The sequence below is a fragment of the Mustelus asterias genome, chromosome 8 (genome assembly GCF_964213995.1).
Source record: "Mustelus asterias chromosome 8, sMusAst1.hap1.1, whole genome shotgun sequence".
Taxonomy (NCBI): domain Eukaryota; kingdom Metazoa; phylum Chordata; class Chondrichthyes; order Carcharhiniformes; family Triakidae; genus Mustelus; species Mustelus asterias.
Window position 1 is genome coordinate 3,486,445 of NC_135808.1, and position 22,978 is coordinate 3,509,422.

Genomic DNA, 22,978 nt, shown 5'->3' on the forward strand with positions numbered 1-22,978 from the left:
TCTTAAAGTTGCTACTTTTTGTTGCAATCTCTTAAAGCTCTAAGTCTTTCGCTCCAAATTCTTCCTCCCTTCAGTTTTGATGAAGAGTCAGGGACTCGAAATGTTAACTCTACTTTCTCTCCTGATAGATGCTGCTACACGTGCTGAGTTTTTCCAGCATCCTCCGTCCTTGCTTTAGGTACTAAATATTCCTGGTTGCAATGTGTTCAGGAATACAGCAAAGGAAGGAAGGAAAGAAGGAAAGGAGGCAGTAGTGACCAAGGAGAAGATTGCCGTGCTGGAAAGAGAGGACGTCCCAGATGGGTCAAGAACAAAATCTATTTGGCTAACAGTAAGGAACAAAAGACGTCCAATTACATTGCCTGGTGTAGCTTATAGGCCACCTACTAGTGGGAAAGACAGAGGAGCAAATTTGCAACAAAATTATAGAGAAGGTTCAAGCAGGTGGTGGTGAAGTGGTAATGTCACTGGACTCGTGATGCCGAGTGATGCCAACATTGTGGGTTCAATTCCCATACCAGCTGAGATTATTCATGAAGGCCCCACTTTCTCAACCTTGCCCCTTGCCTGAGGTGTGGTGATCCTCAGGTTAAATCACCACCAGTCCCCCTCAAAGGGGGGGAGCATTCTATAATCATCTGGGACTGTGGTGATTTTACATTTGAATAATCCAAAGGTTCAGGCTAACACTGTGAAAACACTGGTTCAAAACCAACCACAGCAGCTGGTGGAATTTAAATTCTGTTAATGTATCTGGAATTGAAAGCTATTCTCAGTAATGGTGGCCCTGAAATTGTTAGCGGCGGCACGGTGGCAGAGCGGTTAGCATTGCTGCCTCACAGTGCCAGGGGCCCAGATTCAATTCCAGCCTCATGTGGAGTTTGCACCTTCTCCCAGTGTCTGCGTGGGTTCCCTCTGGGTGCTCTGGTTTCCTCCCACACTCCAAAAAAGATGTGCAGTTTAGGTGGATTGGCCATGCTAAATTGCCCCTTCGGATCCAAAAATGTGTAGGTTAGGTGGATTAGCCATGGTAAATGTGTGGGGTTATGGGGATAGGGCAGGGGAATGGGCCTGGGTGGGATGCTCTGTCGGAGAGTCGGTGCAGACTCGATGGATCGAATGGCCTCTGTTGGGATTCGATGGAATTGCAGAGCAAAAGTTCACATTGACAATTTTTCTCTTTTTCAATCTGGGCAAAGTCCCTTTTGTATCAAAACAAATCACAATTATCAGTCAAGGATTCCTGTTCTCAACGTTTATTTTTCTATTCCGATACTAAACCCAAATTCACACTCAGTGTTTTTCTAATGTTCCTCCATATCGAGGGAGATCAGTGGTAATGTTACAGTACTGCCTGGGTCACCGAGAGATCTTGACTAATGCTCCAGAGACATGAGTTCAAGTTCCACCATGGCAGCAGAGGGAATTTAATTTCAATTAATCTGGAATAAAAAGCTAATCTCATTGATAATAGTAAGGTCAGTACAGATTATCCTGCAGGACAGGAAATCTTCTATATCCACAGTAAAATATTTGACTCTTAACTTCCTCTGAAAAGGCCCAGCAAGCCACTCAGGTCTATCAAACTGCTATAAAAAACACAATGGGCGTATCTATACCACACTGAAGGCATCTCACCACTTTCTTTTCATGGGCAACTAGAATGAACAATAAATTCTGATAAACAGAATATGCTGGAAAAACTCAGCAGGTCTGACAGCCTCTGTGGAGAGATGAACAGAGTTAATGTTTCAAACCCAATATGACTTCTTCGGAACTCAGTTGAGTTTTTCCAACACTTGGCTTTTATTTCAGGTTTCCATGTCGTGTTCTGTTTTAATTATAATAAATGTGAGCATTGCCGGCAGCCCTCATGTCGAGTTCTTCTTCTTCCCATTCTAACCCAGGTCAAGCCATGCTTCTTCCTTCATTGGATTGGCAGGACATTGATTAAGAGATACCTGAACACATAAACAATTTTCCACTCTTTCATTGGATTTTTTCAATTGCTGACTGATTTTCAGATGGTGAAAATATCCTACAATCATAATTCAATTGCAATTTGTCTACATAATTCATTCTCAGTTAGAAACACATTTCATGTTTTATAGGCCTATTGAAAATTATTTATTGAATATTATTTGTGCTCCTACCTTGAATCTTTTTGTATTCTTTTCTGTGGACAACTATATCAGCAGCAATAGCCATCATCACAAGGCCTGCAAAGACCCAGAAAATTACCAGCCAGATGTTGATTTTAGGGAAGAATTCATCTGAGGTAAAAACAAAAGCACAGGATCAGTATTGTATTGTTTCTCCATGGAATATACATGTTTGTTACAAAGACAACATTTGTTGCTCATCACCAATTGCTGTTGAGAAGATGGTGGTGAGCCACTTTCTTGAACCACTGCAGTCATCTGGTACAGTGCATCTTGGAGCTGGTCCACACAGCTGCCACTATCTGCCAATGACAGAGAAAGTGAATGTTTGAGGCAGTTGGTGAAGTATGAATCAAGCGGGGGCTGCTTTGTCCTGGATTTCATTGAGCTTCTTGAGTGTTGTTGGAGCTGCACCGATCTCGGCAAGTGGAGAGTATTCCGTCACACTCCTGACTTGTGCCTTGTAGATGGTGGACAGGCTTTGGGGAGTCAGGTGGTGAGTTACTCACCACTGAAAGTCCAGCCTCTGATCTCCTCTGGTAATCACAGTACTTATACGGCGAGTCCAGTTTAGTTTCTGGTCAATGGTAAACCCCGGGATATTGATAGTGGGGGATTCAACTTTCCACCACAATGCTGATGATGAAGTGTAGAGTGATGTGTGTGGATTGGATTGTCCTGCTTTTTGGTCAGGATGTATGAGGACTGTTAGGATCCCAGACCTGAGCCCCAAGGTATATTATGAAGTCAGACTAGACCCCAACAATTTTTTTATTTGTGGCATAAATCTGAGAATAGGATGAATCGCTCCAGGTGTGATTCTACTGACAAATTAAGGATCTTTTATCAAAACAAGCTTCATTCATAACACAGTTTAAATATAGCTCAAGCAAAATGAAGCAGCTTAACTTTTAACAGTTGAATAATCTTTAAACATAAAAAGAAACAACTCTTATTAATAACTTATCACTATTTTGGTTCCAAATAAGCAATAGTATTGCCATAGACATAAACCCACTTTAAATATAGTTAGCAAACCCAGGCATACTTGCTTTAAATTGGTTAACAGCCCTGAAGCCTTCAGAGAGACTTTGCAGAGAGAGATAGAGCAGACTGCTTTCTTCAAACAGCTCTAGTCATCAGCTAACCACAGAAAGCTGTTTCTCTGCTCCTAAACTAGTTCCTCTAATCAACCTCATTATCATATCAGCATGTATAGCCAAATTTAATCAAAAGTGATGAATTAATTAATTAAAAGTGTTGCAGACACCTCCTGCCATGGAGTGCACGTCCTGCACCAAGGTCTCCACTACGGACGCCATCCTCGCAGTGTTGGCCTCGGTGTGCTGAAGCGACTGCACCATCTCCTCGGGCTGATGGTGAGAGGACTCCTCCAATCAGCCTTGCACTCTGAGAAGGGATACTAGGACCAGTTCCTGGCATTCACGATCTGCCTTTGAAGCTGCAGCAGCTGTGGGATGACCGGGCCCAGGGGCACATCATCGGCAAGGGTCTCAGCAGAGTCTTAGAATCCAGCATCCCTCCAAGTCACGATTCCCTGAGATGTCCCTGCCTCTGCCTGCTGTGGATCTTCAGCTTTGAGGTGCTCACCAATGAATCACCCAGAAGTTTGCTTATTTACTGATCTCTCCAAAGTGTGAGTATCTGCGCTGGTGCCGGTGTAGGTGACAGCTGTGATGCCTGTTCCCTGGTGGGGTTGGATAGTTGAATTGGTGTACATTAGCTCAAAATCCCCTCTGCCTGTGACCACATCCACTCCAGCTGCTTGGGCCAGAAAGTGGGCATCTGCCCCTGAACAGGAGACCCTTATCAAACCAGACCTTAGTTCTCCAGAGGACATCTGCCAAGGTCATCACAGACATCTGGACATAGCAGTCAGCAGGCTGCCTCCAACTCTGCTGCAGATGTCGGGGCTGAACCCAGACATAGCCGTAGGGTTAGGAAAATAAAGAAATATTGAAATCACTTTTGGGTCACAGGTATGCAAACACTGTAAAACTGCACCTTTGGAACTACATTAGCTGTTTATAGAATGGCTTTGCCCCACGTCTGCCCCTCCCGTCCCCAACTCATTTGACTGCCTTCCTGTCCCTTTGCCCCTCGGTGTGTCCCGGTCTAAATGCTAAATGTTCACCCCTGCCTGAGTACTGCTGCACAGTGCTTTCTTACAAAGACCCCCACCGGGAACAGACCAACTCGACAACCCCTGCAGTCTGGCATTCCATTAGTATCGTAACAAGACCAGCGCAGCACGCTGACGGGTAGGCTCTGAATGTAGCACTCTGAAATGTTTTAAAGGAGAGAAGTCTGCCATCCTTACCCGGTCTGGCCTACATGTCACTCCAGACCCACAGCAATGTTGTTGACTCTTAAATGCTGTCTGAAATGAAGGGCAATTAGGGATGGGCAATAAATGCTGGACCAGCCAGCAATGCTCACATCTTGTAAATGAATAAAAACTCATCTGGAAGTCATGAGCAACGTGAGGTTTGGCTGCTGCACGCCACCATTTTTCAAACGTGATTCAGACCTGTGTGATTTGTCACTGGCTTGACGCAAGATTGGATGGCAGCACATGATTCCATCGAGCAGCAGATCTGATCAACATTCATGAGATGGTATTGAGTGCAAATAGCATTCACATCACTGGTTAGCAGGATAACCGACTCTCCATTAACCCACCAATGGGAGAATTGCAAACAGCTTTCACACCGGCAGGATTCTAATGTTTTGGCTTCTGCTGAATTCTCTGATCCGGCCTGCCACGAAACCCGCCGGGACAGGGAGGGATAATCCTGCCCTTTTACCTGGATCTTCTACACCGCAATATTTGACATTACATCCTGTTCCCTAGCACTGATGTCAGGCTCAGAGATCTGTGGTTCTTTTGGGAAAACCTCCTTTCTTAAATTTGCTTCCTTCCAGAATCTACAGGACTTTGGAAGATAGAACATAGAACAGTACAGCACAGAACAGGCCCTTCGGCCCACGATGTTGTGCCGAGCTTTATCTGAAACCAAGATCAAGCTATCCCACTCCCTATCATCCTGGTGTGCTCCATGTGCCTATCCAATAACCGCTTAAATGTTCCTAAAGTGTCTGACTCCACTATCACTGCAGGCAGTCCATTCCACACCCCAACCACTCTCTGCGTAAAGAACCTACCTCTGATATCCTTCCTGTATCTCCCACCACGAACCCTATAGTTATGCCCCCTTGTAATAGCTCCATCCACCCGAGGAAATAGTCTTTGAACGTTCACTCTATCTATCCCCTTCATCATTTTATAAACCTCTATTAAGTCTCCCCTCAGCCTCCTCCACTCCAGAGAGAACAGCCCTAGCTCCCGCAACCTTTCCTCATAAGACCTACCCTCCAAACCAGGCAGCATCCTGGTAAATCTCCTCTGCACTCTTTCCAGCGCTTCCACATCCTTCCTATAGTGAGGTGACCAGAACTGCACGCAATATTCCAAATGTGGTCTCACCAAGGTCCTGTACAGTTGCAGCATAACCCCCAGATGACCATCAATGCATCCAGTATCTCAACAGCCAACTCACCCTGTCTGAGTTAGTGCCTTCAGGAGAAATACAATGAGGAAATATTTATTTTAACAAAGTGTTGACTTAATTCGCACCCACCTGATATCTGGACATGGGCCTCTCGTCTTTTCCTCAATAACTGGTGTTCCATTAAACATGAAAACCTGTTTACAGAACTACTTCTGACATCAATATGACTCTGGACAGTAATAAGGCCTCTGGAGTCCTTTAGGAATTCCCATTCAGACTCTGCTGTCACATCTTGTCCATTCCCATCCTCCCACCGTATCACTGGCTCAGGATACCATCCATCTGATTTACACACAATACGAAGTCCTTCTTTGTTATTTTCCTCCAGGTGAATCCAAGGCCGGTGTCCAAAACCTGCAATTCAAACAATTATTCATTTTAAATTGTTAAACGTTTAATTTCAACAATCTATAATTAGTTTAGTCTTTTAATGATTATTGTAGAACTAACAATGTCTACATTGACTCACCCAATCAGTGGGGTAATGTGAACTTTGATGATAGAGTAAAATAGACAATGTCACATTGATGGATAATGTGTCAAACTCTCCTGTCACCACCAGTTCTGCAGACAGGAGGAGTCTGTGAATCTGAATCAAACTAATTTTCCTGTTTCCAGCATTCTCAATCATTCTGGGTTCCTTCATCTTGTCCTCACTCAATCTCTTCATCAACAACTGCTGCAGTGCTATCAGCAGTTCCTGTTTATTGAATTGATTTCCATTTCATTTGTAGCTTTCTGTTCTGATGGCATCAAACACATAAAGAGAGCACTAAGACTGTCCAGCAAAAGGGCCTCTGATAGACTGGGGCTGGACATTCTTCACCAACACAGAGCCAGTCTCCAAAACCTCCCCAAGATACACAAGAATTAGGAGTAAGCTATTCAACCGCTCAGGCCTGCTCTGATCTGATTGTGATACATAATAGAAATGTCTAGTGAGATAGAATATTTTAGCTTACTGCCGTCTTATCAAACTAACATCCTCTGGCCTTAACTCTTGTCCACCATCATCTGCGACTTTCCTCATTCCCTCTGTCACTGACAATTCTATATTTTCTGCCAATCTTTACCATTTACCATCTCTCAAAACTTCCAGCCCTCGCCAGATATGACTGTAACCACAGGAGGCTATTTAAATTATCTCATTGACCTCCATTTTACTTTGACTCTTCAGTGTCACACTTGGCTGAATATTGCCTCACATTAATGATAGTGGAATTCATTCTGACAACTCCTCTCATCAGGTTACTGATGATTAGAAGTAGGCTGATGGGGTAATAGGTGGTTGGGTTTGATTTGTTCTGCTTTTCAAAGACACAACATTCCTGGCCAATTTTCTACTTGTCCCAATGAAATGCCACATGGTGTGTTACACCTTATCCAGGATATTGTTCTGGGAAAGTAGCCCATGACCGGAATTCTCAGGCCGTTCACGCACGGCCGCCGCTATCAGCAAGAATGGAGAATTTGGCACTCAGCCAAATCTTCATTCAAAGCAGTGGGACTGGAGAATCCCAGCGACGGGCGAGATCGGAGAATCAGACTCCACATACGTCTTGAAGGCTTATTTTTTACAGGTTGTAAATCAAGTGGAACTGGGATTGCTGACGTCATCTCTGCAAAGTTCACACCAGTAATTTGTTGATCGAAAAAGCAACATCCCCTTTTCCACTGAAACGTTGCACTATCTCGAAAAAGGTGCCTGAGAAATGCCAATGAATTCTGACTCCATTATAGTTAAAACTGAACCCTGCAACTAAATTAAGCGAACAAAGGAATGAATGACAGAGTGGATATTCTAATATTCAACTAACCCAATAATGTTCCCCTTATCAACATGTGACAAGGTATCTGATGGCAGTTTTCCCAGCACAAGGACAAAAGGTAACATCATGATAATCATGGGGCGGGGTCACAAGGGGCTGAAAGTTAATTGCTGCATGGACTTCATATTGTCTGAGCTCAGAAGCGTTGACATATTGTGTTGGGTGAATTGAACTAGAGTGTCAGTACAGAACGATCCCTGGAAGGTAACTGTTACCCATGTGCTTTCTGGACTTGGGATCATTCACACTCTGTACTCTGAACTCAGGAGTATTAGCATGTGTGCTGTCTGAACCTGAAGTCTTGCACCTTTGGCGTTGTTATACATTTAGATTAATATCTGCATAGCCAAGCAGAATTGGTATCTGCACTGACTGCCTCAGTCTGAGTAATGCTGACTGCATCAAAGTGCAAACAGAATACTAGTTGAGTGTTGTCCAATTATACTTTGCTCTTCTCTGTGTTAATTGTCTGTACAGTAGGGGGTAAAGTTGTATTTTAAGGGGGCAGAGATTTCCAGTCTGGGCTGATGACAGCAGTTTAAATTATTTGCTAAATTCTTGAACTTTCCATTAAATTTGTTTGTGGCTTTCATTTTCCAATAATGTGGAGCTTTCTAATTGTTGTTCATGATTTTAAAAACACATACCCAGGAACACATGGATCAGGAGCTGGATTAGGCCATTTGGCCCCTCGAGCTTCCTCTGCTATTTGTCAAGATCATAGCTGATCTGATTGTGCCCTCAACTTGACTTTCCTGTTTACCCCTGTACCCTAAAAAAATGCTGAAACTTGACTATTGTGCCTCATACTCATCATTTACTCATTAGTAATTTACAACAAGATGGACAAACCTTCAACTTTCAGATTCAACACTGCTTCATCATAGTATGTTTTGGAATCAATGAGACACGTGTAACTCCCTTCATCTGATGTTTTTATCTTCTTCAGTTTGAGAGAGGCATTTCCGCGGGGAAACTCATCTTTAAAAAGCTCTGTTCTCCCTTGATAAGCTTTGTCCTGCACATCAGGTCGATCCTGTCCACCGGTGTATAAATGAACTGGGGAAGCAGAGTCCAATGTAAACCATCGAATCTCCAGGTTATTCAGAGATATATCTGGTACCAGTTGGCACTCTAATACAACATCTTCACCGACCGTGACTATGGTGGAATCGTCTGGCACAAGAACACGGAATCTCTCTGTAAAACACAACATTTCAAACAATGTCAACAGACTGATTGCAGGAATAGATTTAATCTCCGAAGGAAACAAGTAAAATTTCATTTGTGTGCTACTAATTTAGCCAAAAACCATGACTCTGGAAAATAAATTCAGAATAACGACCTAAAAAGGACAGAACCTTACAAAGAAACTATGACGACTCCCTCTTGTATTTTTTACACATTTACTGGTTCACCACCACTTCCTCAGTAAATGCTGGCCTTCTTGGCCTTTTGGCTAAGATCAAGTGTAGTATGGATTGGATGCTGCACTTGGTTCAGGTCATTAGGTCACATTGAAGCTTCATATGTTTCATATGAAGCAATTTTTAAAAGTGTTATCTCGGCCTTTTGGCCGAGATGCAGATGAGCTCAGGTCTTGGAGGAGGTGTTGCTTTCCCTTCTCCAATCAGCTTGGCTCATGTAGATCAGGCCCAGGACAGGGTAATTTGGTCGCTTGTCCTGTCTTGCCAGCCTGGATCGGAAATGTCTCAACTTGTTGAGACTCTGAATTGGATTTGATTTGATTGAATTGGAAAAGTACAAAAAAAAATGCTGGCCTAGTCAGCCATGTCCATGTCCCATGATGAACAGAAAAAACAAAACAAATTTAGATGAATAGTTCAGATGGTAAATGCATTCTGACCAGGAACATCAGACTTGCATTGTGGTAGCGTGGCCCCTTTAAGGGGGCAATCGCTGAGGACCATGTGATCAGGCTGGACACTATGGAGAGGCAGTGTGGGAAGCTGAGCCAATTAGATGCAAGGGTCAGGGAGGAACATCAGTTGGAGCCAGGGAGAAGACAGTCGAGGTGTATTGCAGTTCTGTGGACTATTGCTTGTACATATATAAATATTGTTGATAATAAACCCTTCATAATTTGAAATCCCAACGAGTCACCTTTGAAGTTATTACACGTACCCAGGGTGGTACAATGATTGAGGAAACTGGGGAGAAGGTCAGAGATTGTTTTAGTCTCTCTTTTTTCTTAATTTTAGAGGCTATTTCATGAGTAAAAGAAAAGAATCATGAAACGGATCCCTGTGGTTTCAGGAACATAAAACTGTTGAATGATTCGTACTGGAGAATGGATCAAGTTGTGATTTTCTCAGTGTCGAATGAACAATGTTTAGAATCTACAGAAGGTGGAAGTAATTTCAGGTGGAAACACTGGCTGAGAAGCAATTTCCAGGCACAAGAAGCAGTAGATTCACTTCCATTACAGATATTCTGAGTAGATTATTTTCGATGAGCCTTTCAGCTGATTTATTTTCAGTTTCATATTCCAGTTCAGCCGTTTATTGCAGAAGAAATAACTTCTCTGTGTGCTCTTCAATTTTGATCACAATTCCTTTAAAAAAAACTTTTGTTTATTAATTTACAGGATGTGGGAGTCGCTGGCTAAGCCAGCATTTATTGCCCATCCCGAGTTGCTCTTGAGAAGGTGGTGGTGAGCAGCGTTCTTGAGCCGCTGCAGTCTATGTGGTGTAGGTACACCCACAGTGCTGTTAGGGAGCAAGTTCCAAGATTTTGTTTCAGCGACTGTGAAGGAATAGCAGCTGATGGAATTTAAATTCAATTAATAAAATCTGGAATATAAAGGGGCGGCATGGTGGCACAGTGGTTAGCACTGCTGCCTCACAGCTCCACGGACCCGGGTTCAATTCCCGGCTGGGGTCACTATCCATGTGGAGTCTGCATGTTCTCCCTGTGTCTGCGTGGGTTTCCTCCGGGTGCTCCGGTTTCCTCCCACAGTCCAAAGATGTGTGGGTTAGGTGGATTGGCCATGCTAAATTGCCCCTTAGTTCCCAGGATGCGTATGTTAGAGGAATTAGCGGGGTAAATATGTGGGTTATGGAGATGAGGGGATTGTGGGATTGTTGTCGGTGCAGACTCGCTGGGCTGAATGGCCTCCTTCTGCACCGCAGGGATTCTATGATTCTTGTCTCAGCAATGGTGACAATGAAACTATCATCGATTGTCGTAAAAACCCATCAGATTCACTAATGTCTTTAAGGGAAGGAAATCTGCCGTCCTTACTTGGTCTGGCCGACATGTGACTCCAGACCCATAGAAATGTGGTTGACTCTTAACTGCCCTCCAAAAATGGCCAGGCAAGCCACTCATTTCGAGGACAATTAGGGACGAATAACAAATGCTGGCCCAGCCAGCGACTTCACATTCCATGACAGAATAAAGCAAAAAAAAAGGTTTGACCTGGTGCCATGAGACTTCATGGGGTCCAGAGTTGATGTTGAGGACTTCCAGGTCAACTCCCTCCTGACTGCATACCACTGTGTCGCCACCTCTGCTGGGTCTGTCCTGCCAGAGGGATAGGACATATCCAGGGAAGGAACAGCAATAACTTGTGTTTACGTAATGCATTTATGTAAATAAATGTCCCAAGGTGCATCACAGGAGCATTATCAATCTAAACACGTCTCTGAGCCACAGAATGCCGATTAGAGTAGAATAGGACAAAAAGAGAAACTTGAAGAAAGATCTTAAAGGGGTAAAGTGAGCGAGTGAGGCAGAGAGATTTATGGAGAATATTCCAGAGATCAGAGCCTGGAGGGGCTGAAGGCCACCAATGATGGAGCAATTAAACCTGGGGTGCTGAACACATCAGAATTAGATTAGCACAGATAACTCAGAAGGTCGTGGCCAATATTCCTTCAACTGCGCAGTAACCCAAAGTGCCCACGCAAGCTCGAATAGCTGAACTCTTTAAATTATTTTAAAAGAAACTAGTTACAAAGTGAGCTTCGGCCCCATAAAAATCAGTCTGGAGAATTGATACAAACAAAAAAAATGCTGGAAAAACTCAGCAGGTCTGGGAGCATCTGCAGAGAGAGAAACAGAGTTTGTGTTTTGAGTCCATTTGAATCTTCTTCAGAGAATTGATAATGCAGAACAAGGAAATGGCAGATGAAATGAACAGAAAATTTGTATTAGTCTTCACTATATATAGAGAAGCATCCGAGAAGCATCTATAAATCAGGAAATGGAAAGGAGTGAGGGAGGGACTCAGGAAAATTACAATCAACAGAGAAGTGACACTGAGTAAATTGCTGAAACCGCAGACTCACAAGTGTCCGAGTCCTGATGGATTACATCCTCGAGTCTGAAAAGAAGTGGCTGGTAAGGTCGCTGATACATTGGTTTCAATTTTCTGAAAATCCCGAGATTCGGGAAGGTTCCATTAGATTGGAAGATCGCAAATGTAACTCCTTTATTGAATAAAGGGAGGGAGACAGAAAGTAGAAAAGTACAGACTAGTTAGTCTCGCATCTGTCACTGGGCAAACGTTAGAAGGTATTCTGAAAGCAGCAATAACCAGAGGTGGACTAACATTGAAACTGACCATGGCGAGGCACAGGGGCCCACCAGTGGCCGTGAGGGCACCAATCAGAGCCGATAGATCTGTTAAATGAGCAGACAATGCAGGGCAACATCGGACTCTGATTATGGTCGAGTCTCCTTGGAGTGTGGGACTTGAGTTACATTTTATTCAATCCCCAATTAAAATCCTGGGGATTGAATCATGGTCTGCAATTCCACTGCCACCGTCTCCCTCATGTCGGTCATGAAGCTGGTATTGGCCCCCAGAATGGTCAAGCACAGTAATTGCTGTCATTTGCGATCGACTGGAACTGATGAAAGGTTTGAATGGAGTGTCAGTCACTCTTGGAGCAACAATTTTGGATAAAGTATGCAGCCATTAAATGGTCCATTTGTTTACAGTCCTGCTTCCAATTTGAATGTTGAGCCTCTCAAAGGTGACTCATTCCCAGACCAGCCCATGGTCACTTCTATCAATCAATGCTGGTTTATGAAGGAAGGGGTGAGCAGGATCCCAGTCAGAGAGGGTAGGGTCTTCAGGTCCGGTGCAGAAGGTGGGGGCCCAATAATGACGATAAAGGAAAATCCCAGGGCTTTTTATACATATATAAAGAGCAAGAGTGTAGCCGGGGGGAAGGTTGGTCCACTCAAGGACAGGTGAGGGAATCTGTGCCAGAGGAAATGGGTGAGGTATTAAATGAGTACTTTGCGTCAGTATTCACCAAAAAGAAGGACTTGGTGGATGATGAGACTGGTGAAAGGTGTGTAGATAGTTTGGGTCATGTTGAGATCAAAAAGGAGGTATTGGGGTTCTTGAGAAACATTAAAGTAGACAAGTCCCTGGAGCCTGCTGGGATATACCCCAGAATACTGAGAGAGGCAAGGGAGGAAATTGATTTTATTTTATTTATTATTGTCACTATATTAACATACAGTGAAAAGTATTGTTTCTTGTGCGCTATACAGACAAAACATACCATTCATAGAGAAGGAAACGAGAGAATGCAGAATGTACTGTTGCAGTCATAGCTAGGGTGTAGAGAAAGATCAACTTAAAGCAAGTTAAGTCCATTCAAAAGTCTGACAGCAGCAGGGAAGAAGCCGTTCTTGAGCCGGTTGGTACGTGACCTCAAACTTTTGTATATTTTTTTCTGAAGGAGGGAGGTGGAAGAGAGAATGTCCCGGGTGCGTGGGGTCCTTAATTATGCTGGTTGCTTTGCCGAGGCAGCGGGAAGTGTAGACAAAGTCAATTAAATGGAGGCTGGCTTGAGTGATGGATTGGGCTACATTCACAACCTTTTGTAGTTCCTTGCGGTCTTGGGCAGAGCAGGAGCCATACCAAGCTATGATACAACCAGAAAGAATGCTTTCTATGGTGCATCGGTAAAAGTAGTTGAGAGTTGTAGCTGAAATGCCAAATTTCCTAGTGTTCTGAGAAAGTGGAGGCGTTGGTGGGCTTTCTTAACTATAGTGTCAGCATGGGGGGACCAGGACAGGTTGTTGGTGATCTGGACACCTAAAAACGTGAAGCTCTCAACCCTTTCTACTTCGTCCCCATTGATGTAGACAGGGGCATGTTCTCCTTTACGCTTCCTGAAGTCGATGACAATCTCCTTCGTTTTGTTGACATTGAGGGAGAGGTTATTGTTGCCAGTTCACCAGATTCTCTATCTCATTCCTGTATTCTGTCTCGTCATTATTTGAGACCTGACCCACTGTGGTGTCATCAGCAAACTTGAAAATCGAATTGGAGGGGAATTTGGCCGCACAGTCATAGGTGTATAAGGAGTAGAGTAGGGGGCTGAGAACACAGCCTTGTGGGGCACCGGTGTTGAGGATGATCGTGGAGGAGGTGTCGCCTATCCTTACTGATTGTGGTCTGTGAGTTCGGAAGTTCAGGATCCAGTCGCAGAGGGAGGAGCCGAGGCCTAGGCCACGGAGTTTGGAGATGAGTTTTGTGGGAATAATAGTGTTGAAGGCTGAGCTGTAGTCAATAAATAGAAATATGGGGCCTTGAGAGAAATCTTTGTATCCTCACTGGTTACAGGGGAGGTCCCAGAAGATTGGAGAATAGCCAATGTTTTTCCTTTGTTTGAGAAGGGTAGCAAGGATAATCCAGGTAATTACAGGCCGGCGAGCCTTACGTCAGTAGCAGGGAAATTATTGGAGAGGATTCTTCGAGACAGGATTTATTCCCACTTGGAAATAAATGGACGTATTAGCGAGAGGCAACGTGGTTTTGTGAAGGGGAGGTCGTGTCTCACTAACTTGATCGAGTTTTTTGAGAAAGTGACGAAGATGCTTGATGAGGGTAGGGCAGTGGGTGTTGTCTACATGGACTTCAGTAAGGCCTTTGAACAAGGTCGCTCATGGCAGACTGGTACAGGAGGTGAAGACACATGGGATCAGAGGTGAGCTGGCAAGGTGGATACAGAACTGGGTCGGTCATAGAAGACAGAGGGTTGCAGTGGAAGGGTGCATTTCTGAATGGAGGGCTGTGACAAGTGGCGTTCCTCAGGGACCAGTGCTGGGACATTCGCTGTTTGTAATATGCATATAAATGATTTGGAGGAAAATGTAACTGGTTTGATTAGTAAGTTTGCGGATGACACAAAGGGTGATGGAATTGCGGATAGCGATGAGGACCATCAAAGGATACAGCAGGATATAGATCTGTTGGAGACTTGGGCAGAGAGATGGCAGATGGAGTTTAATCTGGACAAATGCAAAGTAATGCATTCTGGAAGGTCTACTACAGATGGGAAATATACAGTAAATGGCAGAACCCTTTAGAGTGTTGATAGGCAAAGGGAGCTGACTGTGATAGTACACAGGTCACTGAAAGTGGCAACGCAGGTGGAGAAGGTAGTCAAGAAGGCATACGGCATGCTTGCCTTCATCAGCGGGGCATTGAGTTTAAAAATTGGCAAGTCATGTTGCAGCTTTATAGAACCTCAGTTAGGCCGCACTTGGAATATAGTGTTCAATTCTGGTCGCCACACTACCAGATGTGGAGGCTTTGGAGAGGTACAGAAAATATGTAGCAGGATGTTGCCTGGTATGGAGGGCATTAGCTATGAGGAGAGGTTGGGGAAACTCGGTTTGTTCTCACTGGAACGATGGAGGTTTAGGGGCGACCTGATAGAAGTCTACAAGATTATGAGGGGCATGGACAGAGTGGATAGTCAGAAGCTTTTTCCAGGGTGGAAGAGTCAATTACTAGGGGGCATAGGTTTAATGTGCGAGGGGCAAGGTTTAAAGGAGATATAGGAGGTACGTTTTTTTTACACAGAGGGTTGTGAGTGCCTGGAACTCGCTGCCGGGGGAGGTAGCGGAAGCAGATACGACAGTGACTTTTAAGGGGCTCCTTGACAAATATATGAATAGGATGGGAATGGAGGGATATGGTCCCTGGAAGAGTAGGGGGTTTTAGTTCAGTCGGGCAGCATGGAGGGCCAAAGGGCCTGTTCCTGTGCTGTAATTTTCTTTCTCTTTGTTCTTTTTGAGCGCAGGCTTCCATCAACTGTCAATCCGCCACCCTCCTGCTCTATGTTAATAGGTTTGTTCATATGTTATTACCCATGCATTGCCAAGCACTTGAAGAAACCAGCAGTCAACTAAAAAAATGGTTGTAGGGTTGGAGAAGGTTATAGGAATAAAGCCATGGAGGGACTTAAGAAAGAGGAGAATGTTTAAATTTTAAAAATGCTTAACCTGAAGCCAGTCAAGCTCAGCAAGCACAAACCCAATGAAAACTGCTTTTCACTACATTCAAGCCCCACTTCCAAACTTGAGCACACATATGGGCTGAAACTTCAGTGCAGTACCGAGGGACAGTTGTATTGTTGGAGATGCTGTCTATTTGATAAGACATTAAGCCAAAGTCGAGTGAACCGTTCCAGTGGGTGTGAAGTATCCTGTGACACTATTTAAAGAAGTTCACGGATTTCGCTCAATGTTGTAGCAACATTCCTCCCACAACTGATATCATGAACAAAATCTTTGATCATTTAACTCATTTGCTGTCAATGTGACCTGAGTGTGACGCTAGCAGCTTTGTTTTTTTTTCATTGCTGCCGAGCTGTCTGCTAGAAGTCCTTTTATTGCTGCTTCAATGGTTTAAATGGGGTTTTATTTATTTTTACACTGGGCCTCAGGTACTTTCTGGGATTTGTTTTAGTGACCCTGTATTGTTAGGAGGAAGACTGGGTGGCAGATCATGTGTTTTGGACAGTTTTGTTTTCTTCACAGTGAATTCAAGGTTTCACTTTCGGTTTGGCTGTTAGCTGCTGTTTGACTCTGAAGCTGCCCTGGTTGTCACGTGGCGGCAGTTTTTCTCTCTCCCTGGTGTTATACATTCTGCTGGAAGGAGGTCTCCTGGCTTTGCGGGAGTGAAAATTCTGCTGTTGGTGGGTTGCTAGTGAGGACCTAGAGCCTCTCTCTCTCTCTCTCCCTGGTGTTATACATTCTGCTGGCTCGCAGGAAGGAGGTCTCCTTGCCTTCCTGGAGTGAAAATTCTGCTGTTGGTAAATTACTAGTTAATAGCCAGAGCCTCTCTCCCTCTCTGGTGTTTTTTGCAAACTGTTCTGACTCCAAGCTTGTATGTGTGTGCACCGAGAGAGCTGCAGCATCCAACCAAAGGACTAAGTTCCAGCATCACGTGAGCATTTGTATTTTCTGTGCTAAACCTGTTACGCTGGTTTTAAGAGACATTTCTGGGGAGAGAACAAATTGAATGATACATAGAAAGAGGATTAGGTGGATTTTCCCCCTGGAAAAAGGCCCTTAAGTGTCAATAACAATTCCATTGCTTACCTGACAGAACAGTGTGAAAAACAAGTAGGGATACAATACTGAAGCATCTTCCTTTCGCCATTGGAAAAAACTGATTGAAGCATTTCACCTGAAAAAAGAATTCCTAGATATAATTCTTTAAGAGGCATAACTACAGCATTGAAATTAAACATATTAACATAATGGGCCAGATCTTCTAACCAGTGGTAATGCTACATACATTGCAGATGATTGCAGAGATCATTGCATGCTCATCTTATTGTGCACTTCCAGCCAAGTTTTTTAATCCTGACTGCATCAACAAACACTCTGGGTGGGATTTTCCAGCCGCGCTCTTCCCAGAACCGGAAAATCCCTCCTGAGGGCAATGGACCTTTGCATGGTCCGCCCCCGCCTGCCACAGAAAGCATGGATGGGAAAATTCCCCTCTCTGTGCACTGATCTAGGAGAAAACTGATGAAGAGGAGCAGTGGAGAGCACACACTCTTTTTACAACATCAACTGCTGTATTCAGGTGAGCTTTCAAAGGTCTCAAATCTTTCAACTTGCTTGTCTCCGATGCCCCCTCCATTTCCCCATGCATCCTCTATACACCCCATGCCCTCTCTATTTCCACATGCCCTCTCCATATCCCCTCATATCTCCCAAGCACCCTCCATGCTCCATCATTTCCCTGTTCTCCACCATAAATTATCTTGTCCCCACCTGTAATGAGCCCACAGTCATCCAAGCTAATCTTTTACTTTTCACATACCTAAAGAAGCTTTTACAATCAGCCTTTATATTCCATCTCCTTCTCTGTCAGTTCATCAATTCCATGTTGACTCTCCTTAATTAACTCAAACCTCTCCAAGTGTCTATTTCACCCCGCTCCCCCCTTCCCGATTATTGTTTCCAAAACCTTCCCCATTATTGATATTAAATTAACTGGTCTGTAGTAACTAGGACTGTCCTTATACACTTACTTGAAATCCTCTGGCACCTCCCTCACATCTATGGAAGACTGAAAGATTATGGGAATCCCTTCTGCAATCTCGATCCCCACTCCCACTCGGAGACTGCTATTTTTAACTGACATGTTACCCATTTGAAATAACAATTCTAGTAAAATAATTGACAATGTTCCATAGAAAAATCTCAGGGTTGTCATTCCTTATTTATGTCTTGTCCGTGTTCTTCAGAAAGTTTATCAATATTTTTCTAAATATTTTTGTTGAAAAGTCATGCAATTTATAAACTTACCATTGGCAGAGAAATACTGTCCAGAAAATAGATCCAGGAGTATTATAGTGAATAAAGGTGAAAAATCATCATTGTGTTAAGCTGCAGGAAAAAGCCAAGGTAAAGGGTTACATTTGCAATGGGTTTAAAAACAAATCACAAAAGATTATCTTGTCCTCTGTCGAATATTTGTGCCAACGTATTTGGAGCACAGTGCAGTCTGTTAACCTCTGTAAGTAGGTCTGGTTGGTTAGATTTTTAGCTTGACCATTTTTTGGCTATTTTCATATTGTGATGATACTGTGCCTTTAAGAAATTATTTTAATCATGTTTCTCTGCAGGATGTTTTCGCAGTCTCTGGGATTTTGTCTGCAGTCGGTGTCCTTCATTGTTATTGAAGCAGCATAACTGACATCATGGTTGTGCTAATCTGAATTAATGCGGTGTTCTGTGGGTTTTAATATTCCCCTGGGATTGCAGAGTGGAGCTTGATTTGGCATAATTGACAGATCAGGTGATATGACTGGGGACAGCTATTTTTCAAAGAGCATTCCAGTTTTAGTTTTCAGAAGCTGCTTGAAGCTGAGAGAGACTTCTCTCAGTGTATTTCCCCCTCTCTGGAGTTGAATATTCTGTTGTTTGGGTGGCCATTTTTGGATGCTGCCAGAGACTGGCTTTCCCTCTCTGAGGTTCTGGCGTTGGAGGATATATCCTTCTCTGGAAACTGCTGTCGGGTTCGCTGTCCATAAGTGCTTAAAAGCTAGAAATCCGGCATCATTTAAGCATACTTGTTTTTGTGCAAACTATTGCTGAAGAAGGGTGTATGTCTGTGGGATATCATTTTACACTGGAACAACAGAGGTAGCCAGATGTTATGAGTTATACTGGACCATGTTTAAGAGTTGTAATTGGTGAAAGTTATGCTAATTCTTTTTGTTATATTCTAACTGTGTTCTTAAATAAACTTTGTTTGATAAAAGCTTCCTCGTGGGTCATTTGAAGCACCAATGCCAAAATCAAATGCAAAACTTAGGGTCTCGGCTAACTTCACAAAATACCTCGGAGTTTCTGGCCTGGGTCTTAACAATATATTATATATTCACTAAACAAACTGACGAGGCTAAGGATGCCAGTTTAATAGTAACATTAAGCTGATGAAGCCATTTTGTATTCTGTATTAACAATATGTATTCATCAAATTACAATATCGCACTAGTCACCAGTCAGAAATAGATAACTAAATAAGTAGTGAGCCTAAATTGAGTTACAAATAATGAATCAATAATTATGCCAGAAAGACTACAGTTTAAGCTTTTCACTGTAAGCTTGTTAAAGTCACTAATTAATTGTAAGTCTCTGGGTTTAAGAACAGAATGTGTAGTTCAGATAAGATGTGCTCGCAATGGGACCTTTGGACAAGCCTTGAAACTGCATCAGGATCTTAGAAGCACTCTGCTTTTTATGAAACATTAATTCAAACTATGGATAGTGAATTGTACAAGACCAGATAGAGAGAAACAATCCTATCGTACTCTTTCCTTCAGTTAATAAATACATGTGGGGTATTTAATGGGAACCAATTAAATTAACTTAGCAACAGCAAGAACAAATAAACCAAGTCCAACTCTGACTCAAGCTGATGGCCACTTAGAGTTTAAAAGGAGAGATTCCGAGGGGTTTCTTTGCTGGTCAAGTATTCAGAACTCCCAAGACACAATTCCAAAAGAATTACTTGTGGTAAACCACTGTTAGCTTATTGCCTGTGTGTGTCTGTGTGTGACATGCCTGGACATGCCCCTGTCGACCCAGCCTGGGACTCCTCCCCCCTGGTCCAGGTATAAAGGTGACTGCTCCCCACCCCCTGCCTCACTCTCTGGACCAGTTCATCGGCATGGGTGTGCTCCAAGTCTTTTGCTAATAAAAGCCTATTTGTTCTAGCATACAAACTAGTCTTTGCTTGATTGATAGTGCATCAATTTTATGAGCAAAAGTCTTGGGATGGAACAGATACTAAAACCCGATAGACTCGAATTGGATCCACAAGCTGTATGAGCCTCTAACAGCTTCGATCACTGGCTGCGATGTTTCGAAACTTTCCTCACCGCCTCCGCCTCCGTCGTCCAGACCGAAACCGACAAGCTACACGTACTTCACGCCCAGGTAAGCGATCAAGTATTCTCGATGATTAGAGACGCTGAAACTTAGGACGCGATCGAACATTTAAAAGGCCAGTACAACAAACAGTCCAATGAAATCTATGCCAGACACCTTCTGGCTACTCGCAGACAACAGCCAGGAGAATCAGGCAATCAATTCCTGCGTGCGTTGCGAGCACTTGGCAGGGCCTGCAACTGCAAGGCCGTAACAGCCACCCAAAACACTTAATCAGAGGACTTAATCAGAGATGCCTATGTCATGGGTATCAGGTCAAACTATATCCGACAACGACTGCTGGAACAGGGTGGGCTGGACCTACAAAAGACTGTGGCGCTTGCCGACTCGTTAGAGATGGCCTTCCATAATCTCGAGGCCTACACCCCTGACCACGGGGGCGCATTGTGGACACCGTGGTCACCACCACCTTTGTACTCGGGAGGGCCGCAGGCCTACGCCACGCCACGTCCCACCAATGACTCGACCGCTGCGGCAGTCTCCGGAGGCCCGAAGTGCTACTTCTGCAGCCTGGGGAAGCACCCCCCCCCCCCCCCCCGGACAACGTTGCCCGGCGAAGGAAGCGATCTGCTCCGGGTGTGGAAAGAAGGGCCATTACGTGAAGGTATGCAGGACAAATCAATCTCCAAGCCCAGTAGCACCATGTGCGACCCGCGGGGGCCGCCATCTTGGACGCCTTCAGCCGCGTGTGGGCCGCCATCTTGGACGCCATCAGCCGCATGTGAGCCATGCAGGCCGCCATCTTGGACACCTTCAGCCGCGTGTGAGCCGTGCGGGCTGCCATCTTGGACGCCGTCAGCTGCGTCGCAAAATCCAATGGTGGCTTCGATTACGCTGGACCAATCCAGGCCTCACCAACTCGCCAGGTCCATGATGGGCATCGAGGTAAACGGTCGCATTACGAACTTTTATTTGACTGTGGGAGTACGGAGAGCTTTATTCACCCTAACACAGTGAGTCGCTACGCCCTTTCAGTACTGCCAGTGAAGCAAACGATCTCCATGGCTTCAAAGTCCCACTCAGTGGATGTCCTCGGGTACTGCGTGGCAACCCTGACTGTACAGGGCACAGTGTACAAAACTTTCAGGCTCCTCGAGCTGCCACAACTCTGCGCTGCCGTACTCTTGGGGCTAGATTTCCTGTGTCACCTTAAGAGCGTCACCATGGAGTATAATGGGCCTTTTCCCCCGCTCTCCGTTTGCAATCACCAGTCCTTAGATCGCCCACCGTGTACCACCTGCAGCCTCTCGACCCTTAAAGTCGCCCCTCCCTCACTGTTTGAAAATCTCACCCCCGACTGCAAGCCCATCACCACCAAGAGCAGACAGTACACTGCTGGAGACAGAATTTTTATCAGGTCCGAAGTGCAATGGCTCCTAGGGGAGGGGATCATCGAGGCCAGTACCAGCCCCTGGAGAGCCAAAGTAATAGTTGTTCAGACTGGGGAGAAACATCGCATGGTCATTGACTACAGTCAGACCATTAATTGCTACATGCAGCTGGACGCGTACCCCCTTCCCCGCATATCTGACATCGTTAATCAGATTATGCAATATCAGGTGTTCTCCACCATCGACTTAAAATCTGCATACCACCAGCTCACTATCCGCCCGGAAGACCGCCAATATACTGCCTTCGAGGCGGATGGCCGCCTCTATCACTTCCTTAGGGTCCCCTTCAGCGTCACCAAGGGGGTCTCGGTTTTCCAGCGTGAGATGGACCGAATGGTAGACTAGAACGGGCTGCGGGCCACCTTCCCGTACCTGGATAACATCATCATCTGCGGCCATGATCAGCAGGACCACGACGCCAACCTCCACAAATTCCACCACACTCCTAAATCTGACCTATAATAAGGAAAAGTGCGTATTCTGCACACGCCGCCTCGCCATCCTTGGTTGTGTTGTGGAAAACGGGGTCAGCGGTCCCGGTCCCGACCGCATGCATCCCCTCCTGGAACTCCCCCTCCCCACCAGCCTCAAAGCACTGAGGAGATGCTGGGCTTCTTCTCGTATTACGCCCACTGGGTCCCCAATTATGCGGATAAAGCCCATCCACTCATCAAATCCATCTCTTTTCCCCTGACGGCAGAGGCCCGCCTGGCCTTCGACCGCATCAAAGCAGACATCGCGAAGGCCATGATGCACGCTGTAAACGAATCCATCCCGTTCCATGTGGAGAGCGATGCGTCTGACTTCGCCCTAGCCGTCACCCTTAGCCAGGCGGGCAGACCCATGGCCTTCTTCTCACAAACCCTCCAAGGCCCTGAAATTCGACACTCCTCTGTCGAGAAGGTGGCCCAAGCCATAGTGGAAGCTGTACGGCACTGGTGCCACTACTTAGCTGGTAAACGATTCACCCTACTCAGGGACCAACATTCATGTTTAATAACACACAGCGGGGCAAGATCAAAAATAATAAAATATTGAGGTGGAGAATCGAGCTTTCCTCCTACAATTATGATATCTTATACCAGCCCGGGAAGCTCAATGAGCCCCTAGACGCCCTGTCCTGGGGAATATGTGCCAGCGCACAAATGGACCAATTGCAGACTCTCCACAACGACCTCTGCCATCCGGGGGTCACCAGGTTTTTTCACTTCATTAAAGCCCGTAACCTGCCCTACTCCATTGAGGAAGTC

At 44.8% G+C, this 22,978-nt stretch overlaps 1 protein-coding gene across 1 annotated transcript in view; it reads right to left on the reverse strand.

The window, feature by feature from the left end:
* Positions 1 to 22,978, reverse strand: part of LOC144496746 (butyrophilin subfamily 1 member A1-like) — a 284,881-nt gene that overhangs the window by 241,527 nt on the left and 20,376 nt on the right. Inside the window, 5 exon segments of the mRNA XM_078217262.1 lie at positions 2,154 to 2,273; positions 5,825 to 6,109; positions 8,437 to 8,784; positions 16,966 to 17,053; positions 18,187 to 18,267. Of these exon segments, the coding sequence (XP_078073388.1) occupies positions 2,154 to 2,273; positions 5,825 to 6,109; positions 8,437 to 8,784; positions 16,966 to 17,053; positions 18,187 to 18,189 (844 nt within the window). The 5' untranslated portion in view covers positions 18,190 to 18,267.